General features: G+C 49.0%; 2 protein-coding genes across 2 annotated transcripts; one reads left to right on the top strand and one right to left on the bottom strand.

Annotated features, from left to right (window-relative positions):
- Positions 1–11: 11 nt before the first annotated feature.
- On the bottom strand, positions 12–16,354 carry COCVIDRAFT_104780 (hypothetical protein; the record flags this gene model as incomplete). Its single annotated transcript, XM_014699020.1, has 3 exons — positions 12–152; positions 226–15,615; positions 15,665–16,354. The coding sequence occupies 3 exons, from the start codon at positions 16,352–16,354 to the stop codon at positions 12–14; spliced, it is 16,221 nt and encodes a 5,406-aa protein (XP_014554506.1).
- Positions 16,355–17,936: 1,582 nt separating this feature from the next.
- On the top strand, positions 17,937–22,262 carry COCVIDRAFT_104848 (hypothetical protein; the record flags this gene model as incomplete). The annotated part of the gene is made up of 7 exons (XM_014699021.1): positions 17,937–18,495; positions 18,556–18,715; positions 18,764–19,418; positions 19,477–21,047; positions 21,135–21,535; positions 21,584–21,714; positions 21,774–22,262. 7 exons carry the CDS (start codon positions 17,937–17,939, stop codon positions 22,260–22,262), a joined length of 3,966 nt encoding a protein of 1,321 aa, XP_014554507.1.
- Between the last annotated feature and the right edge of the window lie 676 nt (positions 22,263–22,938).

Below are 22,938 nucleotides of genomic sequence, written 5' to 3' on the forward strand. Positions count from 1 at the left end.
AAATAAGAAATCTATGACAATAACTTCTCAACTTCCCTCTTGAACCCTTCCACAAACTCCTCTCCTTGCTCCAAACTAATCATATCCCCCGGCGCAAAAACACCCACATCCAAGTATCCCTCTCGCACCGTGGCTTCGATATCAATGGCGTGCTATATGGCCCATATTAGCACAAAAAAAAAGTCCTTTTATGAAGAATATGAGATTGGGGGGAAATAGACATACCAAATAAACTCTATTCACACGTTCATTTCTTAATCCTTCAATGTCCAAATCAGGCTGAACGATGGGGGATATACGCGAGAATTGTGTACGATATTCTTCTCGCTCCGCAGGTTGAATCTTGACACCTCGATGATCCCCCTGTGTTGAGGAAGAAGAAGAAGAAGGAGGAGGAGGAGGCGTATCCAGCTCCACGAGAAAATTGACAAAAACATCAATCTTCACACCAGTCCATTCCTCTATCTCCACAAGACTCGTAGTCGCAATGCCAGTATCGTTAAGATCACGCAGGTGCGCTTGGATTTCCTTCGCTGACTGCACTACGCTGCGGGATTGCGGGCTTGAAATGTGCAAGGGGACGAGATTGAGTGTTGGGATTGCGGCAGTTGGGAGGTCGGGTGTGCATGATAGAGAGCGGTTGGCGAGGTAGATGCCTAGGACTATGTCGTCGGTGGTGGTGCCGTGGGAGAGGCAGGAGTGGAGTTTTGCGTATACGGCGAGGAAGAGGGCATGTGTGGAGATGCCGTGGTGGCGGGCCGTGGTGTCGAGGGTTTGCATGGGGGTCAGGGATGGGTGGAAGATTTCTAGGCGGGTGGTGGGTGTGTGGGAGGGCTGCTTCAGTTGTTTTGGGTTTGTATTGGATAGATGGGTTTCCCAAAATTGGCGGCGCTGCAGGGAAGATGAGAGCGAGGAGGTGCTGGATATGAAGTCGGCTAGGATACTGTCTTGAGAAACAGCAGAGACACTGCCGTCGCAGAGATCTTTGAGTTGTTGTATGAGTAATGGTAGACTGATGCCGTCGTAGAGTGCGTGGTGTATTTTGAGTTGCAGAGTCCAGCCGCAGGAGTTCCGGGAAACCAGCATTCTTGCCCATGGCTGGTGGGTTGTAGCGTGTTGAACGTGGTTGCGTATCTCATCATCTCCGCATCCAGTGACATCTGTGATAGCGCTATCAACATCCCTCAACACAAGCTGAATGTAGGATACCCGGTGATCGCCAACTGAGACGAAGCATGTCCTGAGTATTGGATTCGTCGTCACCAAAGCCTGCCATGCTTTTTGCAGATCTTCAAACACCACATCCCCCTCGAGCGCGTAGCTGAATTCTGGGTAGAAATTGCTGCCGTTAGTATTGAGCCACATGGACAGCATGTAAAGCTGACCAGCAGCGACTGGCAAAACCTGGACGACATTGTCTGCGTCAACGCCGGCTCGCTTGAAAATTTCCGTCTTGTCCAAGTCTTTCAGTATTCCATCAAGACTCGTTAAATTGTTCGTGTCGTCTTTGGGTGTTGATAGTTCCGTAGCACGGGCATCGACAAGCTTGGCCATGTTCTCCATTGAACCAGCTTGCAGCATTTCTCCAACGCTGAGGACAATCCCCTGTTTGCGAAGAAGTGACGAGACTTTGATTGCGCTGATCGAGTCCAGTCCCATATGGAATATAGTCATGTCGTTAGTCATCTCTCCCTCAGGCGTCTTGGAAACTGCAGCCAGTATCTTCTGGATCCTATTAGCTGTTTCTGTGCTTTGTGCATCTTGTCCGCCGTCTTTCCCAGATGCCACATGAACGCTTTCAGTATGAATCCCAGCTTCTTCGAAAGCTGGCAGACCGCAGACTGACGTTCCTTCTGTGGTCATCTCAATCACCGGTGCCTCTGCTCGTTTCATCAAGTGTCTCAGCACATCGTCCATCCTCTTCAGCAACTGCTTTGTTCTTTCCGAATCAAAAACACCATCTTTGACCGCGCAACGCCACACCAAAGTGTCGTTCACCACCTCCATCTCGACACACACCGGATACTCAACATCGCTATGGCCCTCAACACTGGTGTACAGCCTCTCGCCCTCATCCTGCTCTTGTTCCAAACTCTTTTGATAGATGAAAAGGCTTTCAAACAATCTCCCCTCCACCCTAGCCTGCGATATAGCTTTTCGAAGTGGGTAGTGTTGCCAATGTTTGATATTCACAAAGTTGTCTTGAACGTAACGTAACAATTCAACACTTGTTCCGTGAAGAATGGTTCGTATAGCCACTGTGTTCATAGTCGGAAACAAAAGCTGGGATGTTTCCTCGTCGTCGCGACCGGAAAGCACTGAGCCAAACGTAACATCGAGAGAGCGGGTAAAAGATGCAGTCACGAGAGCAAAGACTGCTTGTCCCACAGTCTGAAGCGAAACATTGTTCTTCCTTGCAAATGATTGGATGCTTTCCAGGGCGATTCTACTGTTTTCTTGGTGTCGATGAACGATGTCGCTCTTTTCATCTGGTCCCAGCGTTCGACGCGGGAAAGTGTTGCTGTTAGCGCCGGAGAGATAGTCCTGCCAGAAGCCTGCAGCATCCGATCCTGAGGTCTTCATAATCTCTGCCAATGACGGTACGTAGGAAGGCCGAACTTTAAATTCATCTCGATAAGCTCTTTGCACATCAGAATGCAACAGACTCAGAGACCATCCATCATACAGCGCATGCGCAATTGATAATACAAGATACGATTGGCCAGGCGTGTCGATGAATGTAAGATGAAAGGGTGGCGTTGACAGTGGTCTCTGAATCGCGTCGTTTCGGAGATCCTTGAAAATAGATGTAAAGTCCGGTGTGCTGTCAGAACTCATGTGTGAGCAAAAGTCATGTGGTTGACGGTGGATGACCTGCGCGAAGGAGAGATCGACGTCCGGATTGTCCACCTCAACGAAACCAGTACGTAAAATTGGTGAATCCATGACGACTGTTGTCCAGGCTTTTTGGAGCTTGCTTGTGTCTGTATCTGGACTGAGCTTTAGCACGTCATGGTTGTAGTACCTTGTGTACTCAGATGCAATCATCTCGGCAACCATGGCTTCTTGGAGCGGTGTCAGAGGGAGCACTTCCTCAATGTCGTTGGTGCGGAGCCCTTGATGGTCGAGACAATTTGCTAGTTTCGATATGTAAACATCCAGATCAAACTGTGATGCCGCTTCTGTAGCTTGAGCATTCTTCGTAATATTTTGCGCCATCTTCTCAATAGTCAACCCGCGCATAATGCCACTGACTGAGAGCTCCATTCCTCGTTTCTTAAGCTTTGACGATAGCTTGATCGCATCGATACTATCAAGGCCAAGTTCGAAGATCGATGTCATTTCATTTATGTTTTCCATCTCGTTTGAGGTCAAATTGGCAATCTCTTCTCGGATTGCGATGGCGTTATCATCCCACTCGAAATCTGAGACGCCACTGTTGTGGTCCGGGTCAGATTGAATGGTGGTGGGGTTCTCAATCGCATCATCCACGTCGACTGGCAGCTCGAGAACAGCCGATGGGTCATTGATGGCTTGGTTCAGCGCTTCTTCAAACATGTCCAATAACTCAGCTGCAATCTGGGAATTTGCAACATGCCCTTGTACAACCAATGTCAACTTCAACTCGTTGCCACCCCGGTGCTCGACCTCAAAAGCCAATGGATAATCAGCGACGGCCTCATCGTCCAAGAGTTCCCAAACTTCGTTTCTCGCCCACTCCTCATCGTCTTGTGCAACTTGATACACAAAGAGATTGTCAAATAGCGGGTTACTTGAAGACCTCTTGGACCACTTCATAATATCTCTCAGCGGTGTGTGTTGAAATGGGTGAGCCTCGACATTGAGCTCGTGTACCCTCTTGATGATTGATGACCAAGACTCGCTGCGTTGGGCCCTCTGGTGATGAGGAATAGTGTTGAACATAGGCCCTATGACACGATCTGCGCCTTCGAGTTCAATGCTGCGACCGGATACGATTATGCCGGTTGCCACATTTCCGTTTACGTGTCTGTGAAGCACGCTGAACCAACAAGCTTGCACAACAGCTTGCGCGGTGACATTAAGTTGTCGTCGGATGAGGTCAAAGTTGGCCGATGTATGTGTTTGGCGCGAGATAACAACAGCGTCTTGACCTGAATTGTCGAGCAGCGTAGGGAGGGACGAAGTCCTGGCTAGTACTCGGTCTTTCCAGAAACTTTTCGCGTCGTCGGGCATTCTCAGTGGACCGTGGGCAAGAGCAGTGTGGAACAATGGCGCACCCGACATCGAGTCCCGTCCGTTGTACGAATCCCAGACGCCTTGCAATAGGAGACCAATACTATTGCCGTCGTGGAGACCATGAAATATGTGCACAATGAGCAACTTCTGTTTCTCTGTCGAAACAAGATGTACCTGGAACGGCTGTCGGAACTCAACGTCATTGAGGCTGAGCCAATCCTTGCGTAATTGAGCCATATGATTGACAAGGTCATCATCTTGAATCGACGTTTGAATAAACCCGTTGAAGGGAATGCCGCCGAGAACAGCTTGCAAATAGCCTTCTTCTGTGTTTACGAACACCGTACGTAGTATTTGGGTCGAGTTATACATGTTTGCCCATGCACTTTGCAGTTTCTCTTCGTCAACGTCCATGTTCAACCTGAACCGGAAAGTATTGAAGTAAAGCCCCTTGTCATTTTCCATCGATCTTGCAATCATGCCCTGCTGTAAAGGCGTACATGGTGCAAGAGCTTCGATCATGCTGGGTTCGACAGACAAGCGGTTAGCCACTTTGCGTTGATGGCGATGATTTACAGCATTGATAGATTGCTGTGCTGCGAGAATCGATCCATGACTGTTGCTCGTTGCACTATGGGATGCCAGAGATTTTGCAAGCTGCCGAATTGTAGGGCATCGCAGTATCATCGAGGTAGTAACTTTGGTGAAGCCAGCCTTTTTCAAAGATTGTGTGACGCCTATCACGGAGATAGAATCCATACCTAATTCATAAAAGCTTGTGTTTTTGGACATGCTCTCATGATTCGCGCCAAGGGCTTCAAGCACAACATCGCGGAGTTTTTCTTCTTGTTTCAACCACTGTTCATCTCCAGAGAAAGAATTGGCCGACAGCTTTTGAAGGTCGCTAGAAGAGAGTTCCTCGTACATCTTCTTAAGTGCCTTGCCATCTGCCTTATTGTTGACATTGAGTGGCATGGAAGCAAGCGGGACAAAGTGGGTGGGTACCATATAAGGTGGAAGTTTGTCGTTACAGGCCTGCTTCGCGCTTACTGTTCCTTTAACCTCGTCGAGCAAGACTTCTGGTTGAGCCTTCAGTGCTTTGCCGCACACAATAAAGGAAACAAGCTGCTCTTTCTGCTGCTTCGGATGCTTCAATACAAACGTTGCGACATCCGAAATGTCGCTGTCAGACTGTTTGATGACGGAATTGATCTCGGCGACTTCCAAACGCTGGCCACGCAACTTGACCTGATCATCGGCACGACCCAAAAAATGGAATGTACCGTCATGAAGGATCCTAACAACATCTCCCGTACGGTATACACGGTGAGAGAAGCGGTCGAGATATGGGAAGCGCTCTGCAGTCAAATCTGGACGATTGAGATAGCCTTTTCCAACGAGTTTTCCCGAGACGCAAAGTTCACCAATACCACCTCTTAAGACTGGAATGTCAGAGTCAGGACGGAGGACCAGCGACCCAACATTGTCGAATTGTGGGCCAATGTTCGAGGGTTTCCCGTTTGCTGGAACGCGTGGGTACATGGTGCATCCTATCGTGGCCTCGGTCGGCCCATATCCGTTGTAGATGACACCTTTAGGGCCCCAAACATCCAGAATCTCTTGCTTTAGACTCTCACCGCCGGTGATGAAAACACCCTTGCAGAGACTTGGTACGTCGTCAGGATGTAGAATTTGAGCGAGACTAGGCGTGAGGTCAATGTGGGTGATGTTGAGATCACGGATGGAGCCTGCAAGGTCTTCAAAGATAAGATCACGAGGTGCGGATACCACACAAATACCAACAGACCAGCTCCAGTATTGTTCGAGTACGGAGACATCAAAGTGAAAAGACGCGAATTGGAGCCACCTCGAGTCCACATCCCAGTGCCCGGCGAAAAGTCGCTGGAAGGCCAGCAAGGCTTGGACAGCGTTCTCATGAGTCAATTCACAACCTTTGGGCGTACCTGTGGTTCCAGATGTGTATAAACAGTAGCTGCGGTCCTGGGCGTCGATGGCGCTATTTTGTAACAGTTTTTGCCCAGAAAGCGAGCGCCATTCGAATTCATCGAGGTTGAGGACCGGTACCTTGGCACTTGCCATAAACTGAGCCGACTGCGATGACATTGACAAAACAGCCTGAGCATCAGAGTCCTCAATGACGAACGCCTGACGCGCAGCAGGTGCTCCTGGATCGATGGCAACAAAAGCGCATCCCGCTTTCAGTATCCCCAGCATAGCAAAAGAGGCTTCTGGGCATTTGTCGAAGCATACGCCCACAAGGCTGTTTTGCTTTACATTGTGAGCGGCAAGCAAATGTGCAATCTTGTTGCCTTCTTGATCCAGTTCGTGATACGTCCACTGCTCCACTGAACGCTTTCCACTGCTCTCGTTTGACATGAATTCGAAAGCAATGCGCTGGGGGTACTCCTTAGCAGTCTTCTCTACCAGCTCATGGAGTAGCTTCACGTCCGACAGTAACTCATCTTCCTTTGCTGGTGTGATAGAGTACAGGTGCTGGGAGTAGACCGGCTCGGCTACAAGAGATTCAGAGTTAAAGATGAAACTCTCCATCAAGTGATCGAGTTGTGCAAGAATCAAAGACGCTTGTTCTCTCGGAATTATGTGTGGAAAGTATGTGAGTCTGTACTCCAACTTCCCCCCCTTTGGTTCCAGCTCGATAGAGATTGGATACTCGATGGTGGCCTTTTCGTCTACAATAGTCCAGAGATCGGAGGTATTATTGTCGTTTGCCAGTTTCTGATAGGCGAAGATGCTATCGAAGAGCGCATCATTTGGAAATCCCATTACGGATTGAATTTCTCTCAGTGGCTTGAACTGATGTTCCTGGATGCCCACATTTAATGCCGTTATTGATTCCAGCATCTTTGTCGTGTCATTACCCACAGTGAACGCTAACGGTACAGTATTGATGCACGGGAAGTTGGAATGGGCTGTAGCATCGGAATCTCGGCCAGAAAGGACAACGCCGCAGGTCACAGAGCTTTCTCCTGTATAGGAGGACAGCAGTGATAGCCAGCTCGCCATACCCACGGCTGGCATCGTGGTGTTTGCCTGCCGACATCCGTTTTCCAAATCAACAAGTGATCTTGCAGATTGTCTAGTATATACGATTGGAGGCTCCGGGTCGTATTTCAAAGGCGCTAGGTTGGGGAAACGAGATGGATTTGTAGTCTTGCCAAGCTCAATCCAGAATTCTTTTCTGCTGTTGTTGTCTTGCTTATTAGATTGAATGACATGACTCACAACTTCGTCCAGAGACGGCACTTTTGGTAGACTTAGACCCTTGTAAAAAGCTGTAACATCGTTGAAGATAGTTTGGAGACTTTGCGCATCGAACAGTGCGTGAAAAATGGCCAAGTCGAGGAAGGACTGTTCACTACTTTGAACGAATCGTAGCGCCCAAGGAGGCATATACAGCTCTTTGAGTGCCTGCTCCCGTATCTGCTGAAGCCACGCATCGGATGATGGAGATCGCTTTTGCTCTCGTGTTGCACTCCATGGTAGTGTGACCGACACCTGGGTATACTCGATCATGGCGAAGGGAAAGAGTGGATCCTTAACATGAGCAAATCCAGTGCGCAGCATGTTATGGCGTCCCATGGTAGAAGACCATGCTGCTTCTAGCTTCTCCAAGTCAACATTCGGCTCTAGTTGTAACCTGAGGTAGTTCATATAAACAGCGCCCTCCTTTGCAAGGAATTGCGATACCATTCCGTTTTGTAGGGGGGTGCATGGACGGACAGCGGCAACATTCCCATCCTGAATAGAATGATCTCTTAAGATCTGTACTCTGTACTTGCTCTCAAAGTCATGGAAATCGAATGGTGAGATTTCAGGCACCTCTGAAGCGGAGATCTGGTCCAAGTGCTCAGCAAGTTCACTACATGTGGTGTGTTTGAGGACATCAGTCGCCTTAATTGTGTATCCTTGAGCACGAAGAGCAGATGCAATCTGAACTGCGCTAATGCTGTCAAGACCCAGCTGGTATATTGATGTTGTTGGCGAGATGTTTTCCGTTGGAGTTTCGGATATACGTGCAAGAACGGTACGAACCTCACTTTCGGTCTTGGACCACTGGTACTCCGTAGTCTGTGAGATTCCATTGGAAAGTGAACTGGGGTCTGAGTATTGCTGAAAGATGGTACTCAAAGCCTTCTTGTCAATTTTGCCAGCCATAGACTTTGGTATCTCGTCCACGACCAAGAAGAATTGGGGCACCATGTATGAAGGTAGACGAGTACTCGCTAGTTTTTTCAGCTTCTGTTGGAGCATGGGAATATCCTCTTCTCGGATCGATTGACGTAGAACCAGAAACGAAACCAATTGCTCTTTTGAGGATTCTTCTTTCCGCAAGATTTGCGTGGTGACAAAGAGCAAATCCGGGTTAACCTCTGCAAGAACACTGTTGATTTCGCTCAGCTCAACTCGAAGTCCACGGATCTTTACCTGATCATCAAGACGTCCTATGAATTCGAAGTTGCCGTCGCTCAACATCCGTACCATATCGCCACTCTTGTAGAATCTTTGGCCGCAGCGCCTGACGAAACGATCATGTGTGAGGTCGCCCCTGCCCCAATAACCTCGTGCGAGCTGCGCACCCCCGATATAGAGCTCTCCGGTACTCAGAACAGGGAGTGGAGTTTTGCTGTGCTCAGAAAAGACCGCAAAGGACGTCGTTGGGAAGGGTTTTCCGATAACCGAAGTACTTCCATCTTTAGAGACGGGAGTCATGGTCGTGCAAAAGGCAGCTTCAGTCGGGCCATATGAATTGACACATGCTCCCTCCCACTCCTTCACAACTGATGACGACATGGCTTCACCGATGCAGTAAAGCCATTTCACATTTGGCACATCAGCCCTCTTTAAAGTCTCTGCAACAGATGGCGTGAGGTCAAGTAGATCAGTTTCAAGAGTTTTGATCACTCCCGAAAGATCATTGAGTAAATCACTCTGCTCCGCAGCACAGAGCGTGAAGCCAAAGGTCCATGCAAGAAAGCAGTCGTAGTAGCACATGTCGAAAGTTATAGCAGCGTATTGAAGGAGACGAGATTGAGAGTTCCAAGGTATGAGTGCTCTGGAGCTTTCGATGGTCTGTATTGGAGCATGATGTTCCATGCTGACAGCTTTCGGAACACCTGTAGAACCGGAGGTGAAAAGACAGTAAGCCAGGTTGGTATCTTTCAACTCCTCGATAACGGGGTTGGAAACATCATCGCTTGAAAGAGATTGGGCGTTGAGAACGGTGACTTTAGGAAGATCTTCAGGAAGCAATAAACCATCGTCGCAAAGAACAATCTTTGGTTTTAGATCTTTGAACATCAGCTGCTTGCGCGCTTCCGGCAGATCAGGATGAACAGGTGCGAATGCAGCTCCAGATTTGAGTACTCCCAGTATGCTGGCATAATATATCGGGCTTTTTGGTATGTGGATAGGTATGACTTGTTCTGGCCCAGCACCAGCTCCCATGAGCGCGTATGCAATTTGATTTGCTTCTTGATTGAGTCGCTCAAAAGACCATGTCGTCCTCTTCCCTGGAGAATGCCAGAAGTCGAGAGCAATGCGATCCGGATACAGCAATGCCGCGCGCTCAAATCCAGAGTGCAAAAACCTAGATTCACTCTCGAGGTGTTTGAAGTTCATGTTAGAATTCGCCAAGAGGTCGGTAGGAAACATCTCCGTATCAGCCGAAAGTGCATCAGGAGATTGGATGAGAGATAAAAAGGCAGCATCAAAAGTCTCCATAACTATTGAAGCCTCTGATTGGGATATGAGCGAATTGTTGTAGTGCAGCAATAGTCTCAGAGTATCCTCAACATGATCCTGGACGACTTCGCATACAATAGGTATGTCCATGTCACCCGAGTCTCGCTCAAGCATCCAGATGGAGCTATCCAGTGGCACATTGGGCTGCTGAAGAATCACAAGGGAGTCAAATAGACGCCCACCATCCTTGAGTGTAGTTTTCTGTATTCGACGGAGTGGAGTTAATTGGTACTCGAGCGACTCGATGCTTTGGTTATGCGTCAGATCCACCAAGGCGCGATTGCTTTTGCCAAAGTCAAAATTGACACGGATTGGTAGAGTGTTGAAGCAAGGTGCGACCAAGCGTTCGAGGTCCTCTCCTGGAAAACTACGACCACTAACTATGTTGCCGAAACAGACGTCGTTTTCATGAGTGTAAAAGTAGAGTAGTTTTGCCCATGCAGCGTGTACAATGGACAGAAGTGACACTGAACTATCTCGGCATGTTTTCCGCACGTTGCCGAGTGACATGTTGAGACGTCTTGACGAAGACGTAAAAGCTCCAGACTCTTGGACTCTCTTCACAGTGAGAATGGGGAACGACGTGGGCTTAAAGCCTTCTAATAAAGCCTTCCAATACTTGTCGGCCTCATCCAAGTTCTGCTCAAGCATGCGCTTCAGGTAAGCATCGTATGAAACGGGCGGTAGTAGCTGATGGCCATGATACAGTTCTTGGACTTCTGCAAGGAGCGTGGACATAGCTATACCATCGTAGAGGGCATGATGGCAGCAAAAAAGCAACTTTGTGGAACCTTTTTCTCGGGTCAGAGAAAAGTACACTGGAGGTTTGTTGGCTTCCATAAGGTCAGACAAGATCTTGCTGATGCGCGATTGAAGGTTGCTGTCCATACTGTCCTCATGCCAACTCATGTCATACCCTTCTACAATGACTTGGGCAAATGGGTAAGATGGATTCTCCGTTGCAACAAACGAAGTTCGAAGAATTTCGTGCCGCTGGATGACAGTCTCCCAGCACCTTTGTAGCTGGTTTATATCTCCTTTGATATCGAAAACCATGACATTATAGTATGCCTGTCCCAACGAAGAGAGACCACTCGATATCATGGCTTCTTGGAGTGGCGTACAAGGAAGTATTTTCGTTGCCCAAACTCCGTCTTTCTTGGCAATCGAGCGAATTCTTTGGAGTTGGTCCACGGTAAAGATATTTGATGCATCTATCGACAGCGCCTTGACCGGTGTTGTAGATGACTGCGACTTCTCCAAAGATGCCAAACTAGCGATGGATGGGTGCTTGAGAACTTCGGATATAGAATAGTCACCAAGCCCTGCCTTTCGTAGCTCACTACAAAAACGTATAGCTGAGACAGAGTCTAGACCCAGGTTGAAGAACGACGAGGTCCGCTTGAGTTTATCTGAAGGAATAGCGAGCGCTTGGATCAAGAGTCGAGAGACGTCCCTCTCCCATTGTGACAATAGCTCTCCCTCTCCTGTCTCCGTGATACCATTAGAATGTGTGGCATCGTTCAGGATATGTTCCTCACAACTGGAGAACAATCGCTGTAAGAATCGTTTGTCAATCTTTGCCTGCGGGGTCATCGGTAGGCATGATATCGGAATAAGATGAGATGGTACCATATAGGATGGCACCCGTCGGGATAGCAGGTCGAATAATTCCGAGATTGTAGTCGCAAATTTCGAAGACTCTAAACTCTCGACGCAGCTTGAGGAACCCTCCATTGGTACCCAGAAACTTACAAGCGTCTTCGCATTGCTGGCTTGTTCTAAGGTGAGGGTGACACAATCCCAGACAGCACCATGGTCAAGTATGACAGATGTTATTTCCCCTAGCTCAACCCGCTGGCCACGAATCTTCACTTGATCATCTGTGCGTCCTGTAGAGAGAATACTATCGTCGGGAAGAAGTATTCCCATGTCACCAGATCGGTATATCCTGCCGTATGTGGGATGGACAATGATCTTTTGGGCGTTGAGTTCTGGTCGGTTGAGGTAGCCGCGGAATACCTGTTGGCCACCAAAACAAAGTTCTCCAACAGCGCCTCGTGGAAGTATGTCTTGACTGTCGGGATCGAGCACAAACGCCGAAGTGTTGGCAAAAGGACTGCCAATGTTGTTGATCAGATCATCTGGAGTGACTGCAACTCGAACAGTGCATATGTTTGTAGTCTCCGACGGTCCATAGCCTTGGTACAACCCTCGACCTGCCCATTTTCTGCGCACATGCTCAGTCACAGCCTCTCCAGCTGTTACTAAAAATTCAACTTTGGGAACATTTTTCGGGTCTACTAGCGCAGCAACCGTCGGTGTAAGACTAAGATGTGTAACTTTCAAACTGTCGATGGCAGCCTCGAAGTCGCGAAAGAGATGTTCTTTTGTAGCCGAGCATAGGCATATCCCGACGTACCAAGTGAAGAATATCTCGAAGACGCTGACGTCAAAAGCTTGTGAACATGCCTGTAGCAGACGTGAGTCGGCAGAGAAGGGGTAAATAGTTGAAAGATACTGCAGGTTACTCATGAGGTTATCCTGCGTCACAAGGACACCTTTGGGTGTTCCTGTGCTTCCAGATGTGAAGACCGCGTAAGCAAGATGCTGACCATTGTATGGTATTTCCAAGTTGTGATCGCAGTAATCAGAGAGGGCAGCGAGGTCAAAGTCTATGACACCAACTGAGAGATCTGAGCGCAAGGTGGCTGACAGTGATGATTCTGAAACGCAAACCGCAATGCGAGCATCGTTCAGGATAGTTTTGACTCTATCGATTGGAGTATCAGGAACGAGGGGTAAGTAGCCGCAGCCGAGCTTGAGTACAGCGAGGATAGAAGTGTAGAGGTTGACTGACTTCTCCATGATAATACACACGAGCTGATCATTTGCTACGCCATGTTCTGCAAGGAGACGAGCCAACTGATTAGCACGTGAGTTCAACATGCTGTAAGTCATTGTGTCTTTGACCTTCATTGACCCATTGACTTCGTGGCCGAAGATTATAGCTGTTCGGTGTGGATCAGTCGCCGCCCATTGCTCTACAGCATGAGAAGGGCCGTGATCAAAGCGCTGCTCCAGAGGCGTGGGGTTGGCAATCGACAAGGAGGGCGTGGTAAAGCATTGTTTGATCGCACTTACGTGATGATCGGCATCTGCCATGAACATCTCCACTACTTCATCGATTTGCCGAAACAGGTACTGAATCTGATGGTCTGATACAGTTGCGGCGTCGAATGTGCTCCGGAACAAGATATTGTCCCCTACTGGTTCGAACTCTAACGTTATTCGGAACTCCAGTTCGTCTGCGCTATCGACAATCTTGGCGATCAATGATGCATTGTTATCCGAGACCATTGACTGTTGCCATACAAACAAGGTTTCAAACAATCGTGCTCCAGGCTTGACATCGACAGCCCTTGCTATCTCACGCAGTGGAAGCTGACTATAACGTAGACTGTCCCTGTTTACTGATTGAGTTCTTTTCAAGACATCTCGAATGCAATAAGCGTCTGCAAAATCGATACGAAATGGGAGGGAAGCGATGCAAGGGCCGATAATATCTTCTATGCCAGCTACAGGGATTGTACGCCCAGAAGTTACGTTGCCTAGTACCACATCACTAGAGCCACTGTAAAGACTGAGCACGAACGCAGTGGCCGCCTGGAAGTAGACTTGTGGGCTGACAGCTGATTGATGAGCGCACTCGGAAAGCTTGTGCCGCCTGACACATGATTGTCCGGAAAGTCGATGTATGTTTGCGTTATGAACCAGCTTTCCATGGTAGTTGGGCAGAGTCGTTGGGATATAGTCACCAAGAAGGCTTTTCCAGTAGTTTGTAGAGCTTTGGATGTTGTTGAGCCGTCGGTCATCGTCGAAGTAACGTACAACTTCCCGAAATGATGGCCTCTTCAGGTCCTGCTTCCCACGAAGACAATGATCAAGATCACGGAGTAGCAAGTCCAAGGACCAGCCATCATATAGAGCATGATGCATTTGGAAGAGCAGGCGGGGGAGTTCGCAATGAGTCCTGACCTGGACGCCGAACGGTCGGAGAATATCATGGTCAGATTGCATCGAATACTTCTTAGAGAAACTGGCTACTTTCTGGATTTGAGAAAGCGAGAGCTCCTTCCAGACGATTTGTGAGAACACTGTCGTATGCTGAGAATCAACGCAGAAACCGGTACGCAGTATCTCGTTCTCCTGGGCCAGAAGAATGAGAGCATCCTGGATCTGCTCATAGGTGTAAGCAACTGAAAGCTCTACCTCAACCCAGTTGCAGTATGCCGTGGGCCTCGATCTCGTTTCTGCCAGCATGGCTTCCTGTAATGGAGTGCACGGAAGTATGCAAGCGACATCATGGCGCCAGCCATTGAGTTGAAGGTTTCTCGTATCAATGAAAGCTTTAGGCTTAGTTTCCTTGCCTGGAGATGGAAAAGCCACCGGTTTGGATCCCCTGCAAACATCAATGAGATCTGCAAGGGTCACAGCAGATAGTACTTCGATTGCTCCCAGCGAATACCCTTCTCTTCGCAACGCAGACGCAATGCGGATCGATTTGAGAGAGTCTATTCCAATGGATGCAAGGTTGGTCCCCAACCCGACATTCTGCGCGGTGTGATGGCTGACGACACCCCAAATCAAGTGACTCACTGGGTCTTTTAGGCTGCCAGTAAGAGACGACGACGACCCGTTGGAGTGTGAGCGCAGGTATGCCTTCTCAAGAGAGCTCCTATCGACTTTACCCGATGGTAGTTGTGGCATTACGTCGATGACAAACACATCCGATGGTATCATAGATGCAGGTAACCAGTGCTTACAGGTCGTCAACACAGTTCCGCGTGACATCCCTTCCCGTCCACTGCAGAAAGCGACCAGGTTGTCCTGTATGACCATTGCAGTGACTGCACGACATCCTCTTGTCTTCATGATGGCTTGCTCAATTTCGCCCAACTCAATTCGCTGACCTCTCAGTTTTACTTGACCAGCCACAACACGTCCGAGACACTCCAGAAACCCATGTTCGTTAATCCTTGCTCGATCGCCAGTTCTGTAGAGGCGACCATAATACGGATGCTCGACGAAGGATGTACTTGTAAGGTCTGGCCGGTTGAGGTATTCTTTAGCAACTTGAGGGCCTCCTATTGCAAGTTCACCAGCCTGCCCGATCGGAAGTATATCAACGGGTGGGGTGTGTAGTCCAGCAGAAGGTGCAAGGATGAAAGCGGAAACAGTGTCTAATGGATGGCCTATTGTGCTGGTTGAATCGGACGTCGAAAACTGTGGCCATATCGTGCAATGGATTGCAGCTTCTGTTGGACCATACATAGCCCACAATATACTCTCTTTGGTCGTATCGCCACCGAACTCATCGATGACGGGTTGTGTGAGCATCTCGCCAATAGTGAGTAACAATTTCAGACCGGGCACACTCGAGCGACCGGATAGAAGATTACACACGACTGTTGGTGTGAGTTCAGCAGCGTCCACATCAAGGTTAGCTATAGTCCTTGGAAGGTCATCAAGCATTTGTGTGCGTGTGCAGCCAACCAGAGTTTTGCCTCGAAACCATGGAAAGAATATCTCAAATATGGAGACATCGAAAGTCTTTTGATATGTTAGCATGACGAACAGTGTTTGAACACCTGACACTCACAGGGGCAGCAAACTGAAGAAAACGAGAAAAAGCTGGAATGTGACGGTCGTGAGCGAGCAAGCTTTGAGTGACGGCGCGGTGAGACACGCTCACTGCCTTGGGTAACCCAGTGGATCCCGATGTGTACAGCACATACGCAAGATCATCAGGGCTTGGCTGCGGCGAGTCATGATGGAAGGTGTTATGGCAACCAGCAAGTTCGCGATCTGCTGCTACAATATGGATGTTGGCCGCTGTGCGGATATGCTCGCTGTAGGATCCGAATGTGATTATGATATCAGCTGAAACATCCTCAAGAATGAACTTTAGTCTTTCTGTTGGTGTGTCGAGGTTGAGTGGACAAAAAGCTTTCCCCGCCTTTAGGATAGCCAGTAGAACTACGTAAAGCTCTGGACACTGCGGTAGAAATACCGGAATAATGGACGAAGCACTCTCGAGCTTGCCCAGTATTTCTGTAATTCTAGCGGCGAAGGCATCACTCAAGGAGTGAAGTGTGGTGTAAGAGAACTTTCGCCTTTTCGATCCGTGTTCCAGGAAATCGATGGCGTTCGCATCGTGATGCAGTCGCGGAACTAGTTGGTGAAGGAGGTCTGGACCTTCCAAAAACAAAGGCTGCCCGTTCAATATCGACAAATTTTGGTTTACACCATTTTTGTGGACCATTTCGCAAGGAGTTGTAGCGAATGGCATGATTATAGCAGGAGGGTATGTGATGTTCAAGATACTTGAAATGTTGCTGTTCCAACACACATAACAAATCAAGTTGAAAGACAAAGAGGGTATACCCGTAGCTAATGTCTCGAAGGATTAGGGGAGAGGATAATTCAATGGCAACTCGCAATGATGAGAAATTGGGACACGTTGATTGGTCGGAGGGGTCCAAGTACATGCGCACTTGGATGTGTGCACAAGACTGACGCACGTGATGACGGGTGTAGGCAGCTATGCTTGAGTTATGCTCGAGTGTTGGTCTGATGTGTGGGTATAGAGTGTGAAGACGTTGTTGAGAGTAAGTACGCTGTAGGTAAAGAACGTCTAACGAACAAGCTTGCCAAAAGACAAGAGTGTGCACGAGCGAGCTTTGTGGCCTGGAGGAGGAAAAACAAGGTTAGAAAGTCAAGTTAACATTCTCTTTGACTGCAGGCTGCTCCGTGACTGCGATGGCGTTTTCCGGAGTGGGTGGACCGAAGCGTCATACATCCTAGTCGACCGGCGGGTGGGCGTGTCATTCGACAAGCGGCGGGTAAGATCTGATAATGTGAAGTAGCTGCCTGCCTTATTGCATGGATAACCAACGGCCAGAGGGCCAAGGCGAAAACTCGATTCCAGACTGGAACAAATCAGGACGCGGTAGCAGGGCTCCACCAGAGACATAGAGCGACTAGCTTCGAGACCGTCCCACGCAGTGACAGTCGCATGTGGTCGGACATTCACCCGTGCGTCGCCAGCTCGGCGCCGCATCCCCAAACTCCAACGTAAGTAGTCGACAAATACTATAGCAATAGCGTACGCACGCCCTGGTCTCTGACTAGAATTGCATGACTTTGTTGAAGCGGCATCGGTGTTCCATCTTTTGTTGGGCAGGGTAGGCAGTGGGGAAAAGTCAGGTGTCGCGCGGGACCACCCACCATCAGCTGAAATCAGTAGAGGCGATGCCCGTGCTCAAACTTCAGAATCCGAAGGCGGCCATTATCCCCGAAAAGTTTATCAGATGCTGCTGGTCCGAGTTATCAGATGGAACATGTCCCCTGTATCCCCTGTCTTCTCTTGCATCATCGACTTTCCACTGTGCCCAGCCCAGCCCAGCCTTACGCAGCCTGTCCATGTCCCGTCCGTCCCGCGTCCGGCTTCTGCGTGACAGGTCCGCGACAAGGAAGAGACGAGTTCGTCATATCGCATATCTGTGTCGACGTCCACGCGTCGTCGATAAAGAGCACTCACCTTCCATCTCATGAGCTCTCGTTCAGGGTGGGTGTGCGCGTGCCTGACTATCACCGGCTACTGGAAACTTGGCGTCGTTGACATGAAGCGCACGTCACAGGAACAGGAACATGGGGCGCCAAGACGGGGCTATTGACTGCCTTAGCCTTACTCTCAAACATTGAGTGCAGCCAAATCATCAACATCACTCCCATGGTTCGTTGCTATCCCTCATAGCCCAGCAGTTTGTGCTACCATTGCTTTCTTCTTTCTCTTATTCGCCTACCCATGACGCTTCCTTGTTAGTACTACTAGACTGCGCTTACATCTCAATCCGGGAGCATCGCAGTCTATGACGCCCGGCGCACGCGTCACAATGCCAGACTACACAGACGATGCGAGCTCGGAAAGCCTGCCTCTTCTTGATTCCGACGACAGCGAAATCGAAGAGACATGTTCTGTTCTCCACAGTACGCAATGGGAGAGACACGTAGAGCCGTCCTTGGCAACAGTCCAACCTCAGGCTTTCGAGAGCGCCACGCTGTTTCGTCAGCGCTTCATTCGCCAGATCCTAGGACTGAACCCATTTAGAACATCCTACTTCACTCTGTACAGGCAGCTGGATGACACCAGCTCCAAAGCCATCCTAGCGCTGGCCATAATATTTGCTGTGCTTGCAGGCCTGCCACTCCCGTTAATAGGCGTGATTCTAGGCCGCATTATCAACAACTTCCCGCCAAATGCGGATGAGCTAAGACATTTGCTCTACCGTCTCATGTCAGTTGCGGTTGGCTACTTTTTTGTCACGTGGGGATGGTCCGTATGTTGGGCCGTCACGGGCGAGCGCGTTAGTAGGAAAACCAGAGAGAGGCTCCTTCGTCGTGCTCTTGGTATGGACATGGCCTATTATGGTGCGTTTCGACTTGAATATCCATTCGATTGAGTAAATCTTAACTCAATATCCTCATCAGACACTGTCGCGCCGGACTTGTCCAGCATCCTCACCGAAAAGACTCAAACCATCCAGCTTGGAACCTCGGAGAAAGTAGGCCTCTTCATTGCTTCAATCAGCTACTTCATCTCTGCATTCACTGTAGGCTTTTTGCTCAACGCAAAGCTTACTGGGGTAATGTAATCACACTCTGTACCCAGTTAACAAACGTCGACTGACAACGTCAGGTTCTTCACTGTAATACCTTCAATGGCGTTCGTTGTCTGCTTTGGCACCAAGACCGTTTCAGATCTTACCAAGCAAGCCTCAATATACACCGAGAAGGCTTCTTCTGTTGCAGAAAGTGCCATCAGAGCAGTCCAGATTGTGCAGGCCTTTGGCCTCTTTGAAAGACTCAGCGAAGAACATGTGCATCACCTTCGTTCTGCCCTCAGGATAGGAGTGAAGAAGAGCTTTGCGGGTGCTCTTATGCTTGGTTCGGTCTACTTTGTGGCTTACGCCACCAATGCACTTGCATTCTGGTATGGCGATCACCTACGACATGGCAGCGCTGAAGCAGGAACTATCTACGCTGTCGTTTTTCTCATTCTAGATGCCTCCTTTGTCGTTGGTTCTTTTGGACCTTTTATACAAACATTTGCAATGGCTGCTGCTGCTGGAGCTGCAGTACTGGATGTCCTGGATCACCCCACTTCCGAGATCGACGTTTACTCTGCTAAGGGGAAGCCAGCCCAAAAAGTGCATTTTGAGAGAGAGTTGGTGCTCTCGGCAGTTTCGTTTGTCTACCCTGCTCGGCCTACCGTTCGTATCCTTGACAGTGTTGATCTGCGTCTCAAGCCTGGGCAAGTCACGGGCCTTGTTGGTCCATCAGGATCTGGAAAGGTAAGCAAGTTGTTCCGTAAAGTCATGAAAGAACATGCTAACATTATCCAACTATTAGTCTACCATCGCCTCTTTGCTCTTGCGGCTGTACGATCCCACATATGGCAACATTAGCCTTGGGAAGGATAATTTGAAGTCCTTCAACCTTCATAGCTTACGCTCACATATTGCACTTGTCACACAAAATCCGGTACTTTTCACAGGATCTATCCTTGACAACATCAAGCACGGTATTCCCCAGGGAGAACTTCAACATCTTACAGAAGATGAAATTCTTTCTCGATGTCAGACAGCGGCAACCGAAGCATACTGCGACTTTTTGGAGCGTCTGCCCGAGGGAATCCACACCAAGATTGGAACTGGCCCGCAGTCGCAGCTCTCTGGAGGCCAAAAACAGCGTATTACTCTTGCCCGCGCATTGGTCAGGAGCCCATCCCTACTTCTTCTAGACGAATTCACAAGCGCAATGGATGCCACAAGCGAGGCTGTAGTTCTCGAGAATCTGCGACGTTCCTCAGCTGCGACCGGCCGAACCACCATCATTATTGCGCATCGACTTGCTACTGTAAAGGATGCGGATCGTATCATCGTGATGCGGGACGGCACTATTGAGCAAGATGGAAATCATGAATCTCTTGTTCAACAAAGAGACGGTATATATGCCGAACTTATCAGAGCACAGCAGTTTGAGAAAGGCCGCCCATCTGCTGTTTCGTCTTCACGTTCTAGTATACGACACTCTCACACGGAAGACGAGCGAGTGCCAAACGATGTTGAGGAACAAGATTCGAGAGGCTCGAGCGAAACGGGCAATCAGCGCAAAATGAATGCTGCGGAGCTGATTGGGAGATCGTTGTCGTTGAGCCGCCTTGAAGCACCGGCGATTGCCCTCGGTCTATTTTCTTCAGTGTTTAGTGGTGCGGTTATCATTGGAGAGGCGCTCATTTTTGGAAATCTGGTACAACTTCTGAACGACACCAGCGGGTCTGACGATACCACGCGCCAAATTTCATTTTACTGTCTACTCTTCTTTATTCTGGCCATTGTTGCTTTGGCCTCTCACTCTTTTGGAAAGACGGCTTTCGGTATTGTGTCCGAAAACCTTACTCTGCGAGTCCGAGACCTCTCCTTCCGGACCATCTTGCAACAGGACATTGCGTGGTTCTCCAAGCCTGGACATTCTCATCATGCGCTCATGTCACGACTAAACTCTGATAGTGGAAGCATCAGCGGACTATCCGGTGTTATACTTGGGACGATATTTTCGATCGCGACTTCAGTGGTTGGTGGCATCATTCTAGCTCATATTGTAGCGTGGAAGATTGCTATAGTGCTACTGGCAGCCGTGCCTGTCATGCTTCTCGCTGGCTTCCTCCGTCTTCGCATTTTGGCTATTGCAGAGGACCACCACCAAACTGCATATAATGGAGCGGCAGCCCTGGCATCTGAGGCAACATCTTCGATGCAGATTGTCGCAGTCTTTGGCCTTGAAGAGCACTTCTTCCAAGCCTATAGGGAAGCAATACGGAAACCGTACGAAGAGCATCTTCGATTTAGCATGCTTGGCAATATTTTGTTTGCATTTTCCTTGTCAATTACTTACTTTGTGTACTCGTTGGCCTACTGGTGGTAAGTAACATCATTTCCTGTTGCTATTGCCAATCGAAAGAGTGGTGCCCATACACATCATGCAACTCATATGCTAACGCTATCTAGGGGCTCTAAACAAGTACGCAGTGGCAACTACACGCAACGAGACTTTTTTATTGTACTTCCCGCGTTGCTGTTTTCTGCGCAATCTGCAGGCCAGCTGTTCAGTCTGGCACCAGAAGTGACACGCGCAAAAGCTGCCGCGCAGAGCGTATTTTCACTGCATGATGAGAAGCCCACGATCATGACAGAGTGCACGTCTTTGCCGACAAATACCACACCAGATACTGTGGGTCTGTTATCTGAGTCTACAGCTTCAGCTTCATACGGTACTTTTGGCGTTCGAGGAGAACTCGAGTTCCGTAATGTCAGCCTTCATTATGAGAGTCGGCCGACTGTCCCTGCGTTGAATGATGTGTCTTTTCAGATACGACCAGGCGAGAACGTGGCATTCGTTGGCCGTTCAGGTAAGAGATTCTCGAAAGATGGTAAGATAATGACTGATTTTGTCGCAGGGGCTGGCAAATCGAGTACGATTCATCTGATAGAACGATTCTTTGATCCAACGTCTGGGCAAGTGTATCTCGATGGTCAGGACATTCGCCAAGAACCTGTTCGTGACCACCGCGCCCGTCTAGCACTAGTGGTAAGTTGATATAAGAATCATCCCTCACTCTTCTGAGATAGGGTGGCTGACCCGAGTAGGAGCAAGAGCCAGACCTCTTCCCCGGTTCAGTCAAGTTCAACATTGGCCTTGGTGATCGCCCAGGTACCACCAGTAGCGATGCAGACATAGAGCGTGTGGCCAAAGAGTGCGAACTGCACAACTTCATCATGAGTTTACCAGAAGGCTATAACACCGAGGTGGGAGCGCATGGTTCCAAGCTCTCTGGCGGCCAGCGCCAGCGTCTCGCTATCGCCCGAGCACTCATCCGTGATCCGGAAATTTTACTGCTCGATGAAGCAACATCGCAGCTTGATGCTAACACGGAGAGGGACATCAGGAGAGCGATTGCTGCTGCTTCAAAGGGTCGAACGACAATTATGATTGCCCATCGACTGGCAAGCGTACAACATGCCGATCGCATATTTGTGTTTGATGCGGGACGAATTGTTGAGCAGGGCAGACACGAGGAGCTTGTGGCCCTAGGAGGCATCTATGCAGGCATGGTTGCTACGCAGGAGCTGGACTAAGCGTTTGTCATCAAACCCAATTTTTACCACATAGCAAGGTTGTGCCATATTTTTTTTGGATTTCTGTACATCAGTATGGATTGTATTATATACATGTAGCTCGGTATCCCGGTATTTCTTTCCTCTCTGTTAGTTTTCCTATTTTGTTCTTTGCACAAACACCCGGCGGACCATGTTGCTAGTTGATCAGGTATTAGATAGTGTTGAGATAGGCTTGTAGGCATATCAAACAGACGGCCATCTTGGCCACCATGCATGGGCCTTGTTGTGCAGTAGACAAGCGCTTGGGTTTGACCGACATGTTTTGGCACTAATGTCTAGGCTATTACCGGAAATATAGCTAATTGTGTACGTACTTAGTTGAAGTGGGTCTGGAGCGTACAGTAGACTATTGGGGCTGACCAAATCCAAATACATACTGCGGCATGCCACTGACTAGGATTCATGGTCACATGTGTGCACGTGCTACAGCAATGCGGTTGTGGATCTGCTCAAGCATTCAAATTCATTCTACCTTTTCTAATACAAAGGCAGCAACCCAAGGCAATTGAGTGTTGGCAAAGGGTCAGTCCCTGAACGCCTCCTTCGTCATCAGGGTCAGCCCACAGGCAGGACGGCATTTATGCATTCAGAGCGATCAGCGGTTTCCAGTACATGTAGCTAGCCCAAGGCGAGC

The sequence above is a fragment of the Bipolaris victoriae genome (assembly GCF_000527765.1).
Source record: "Bipolaris victoriae FI3 unplaced genomic scaffold scaffold_68, whole genome shotgun sequence".
Taxonomy (NCBI): domain Eukaryota; kingdom Fungi; phylum Ascomycota; class Dothideomycetes; order Pleosporales; family Pleosporaceae; genus Bipolaris; species Bipolaris victoriae.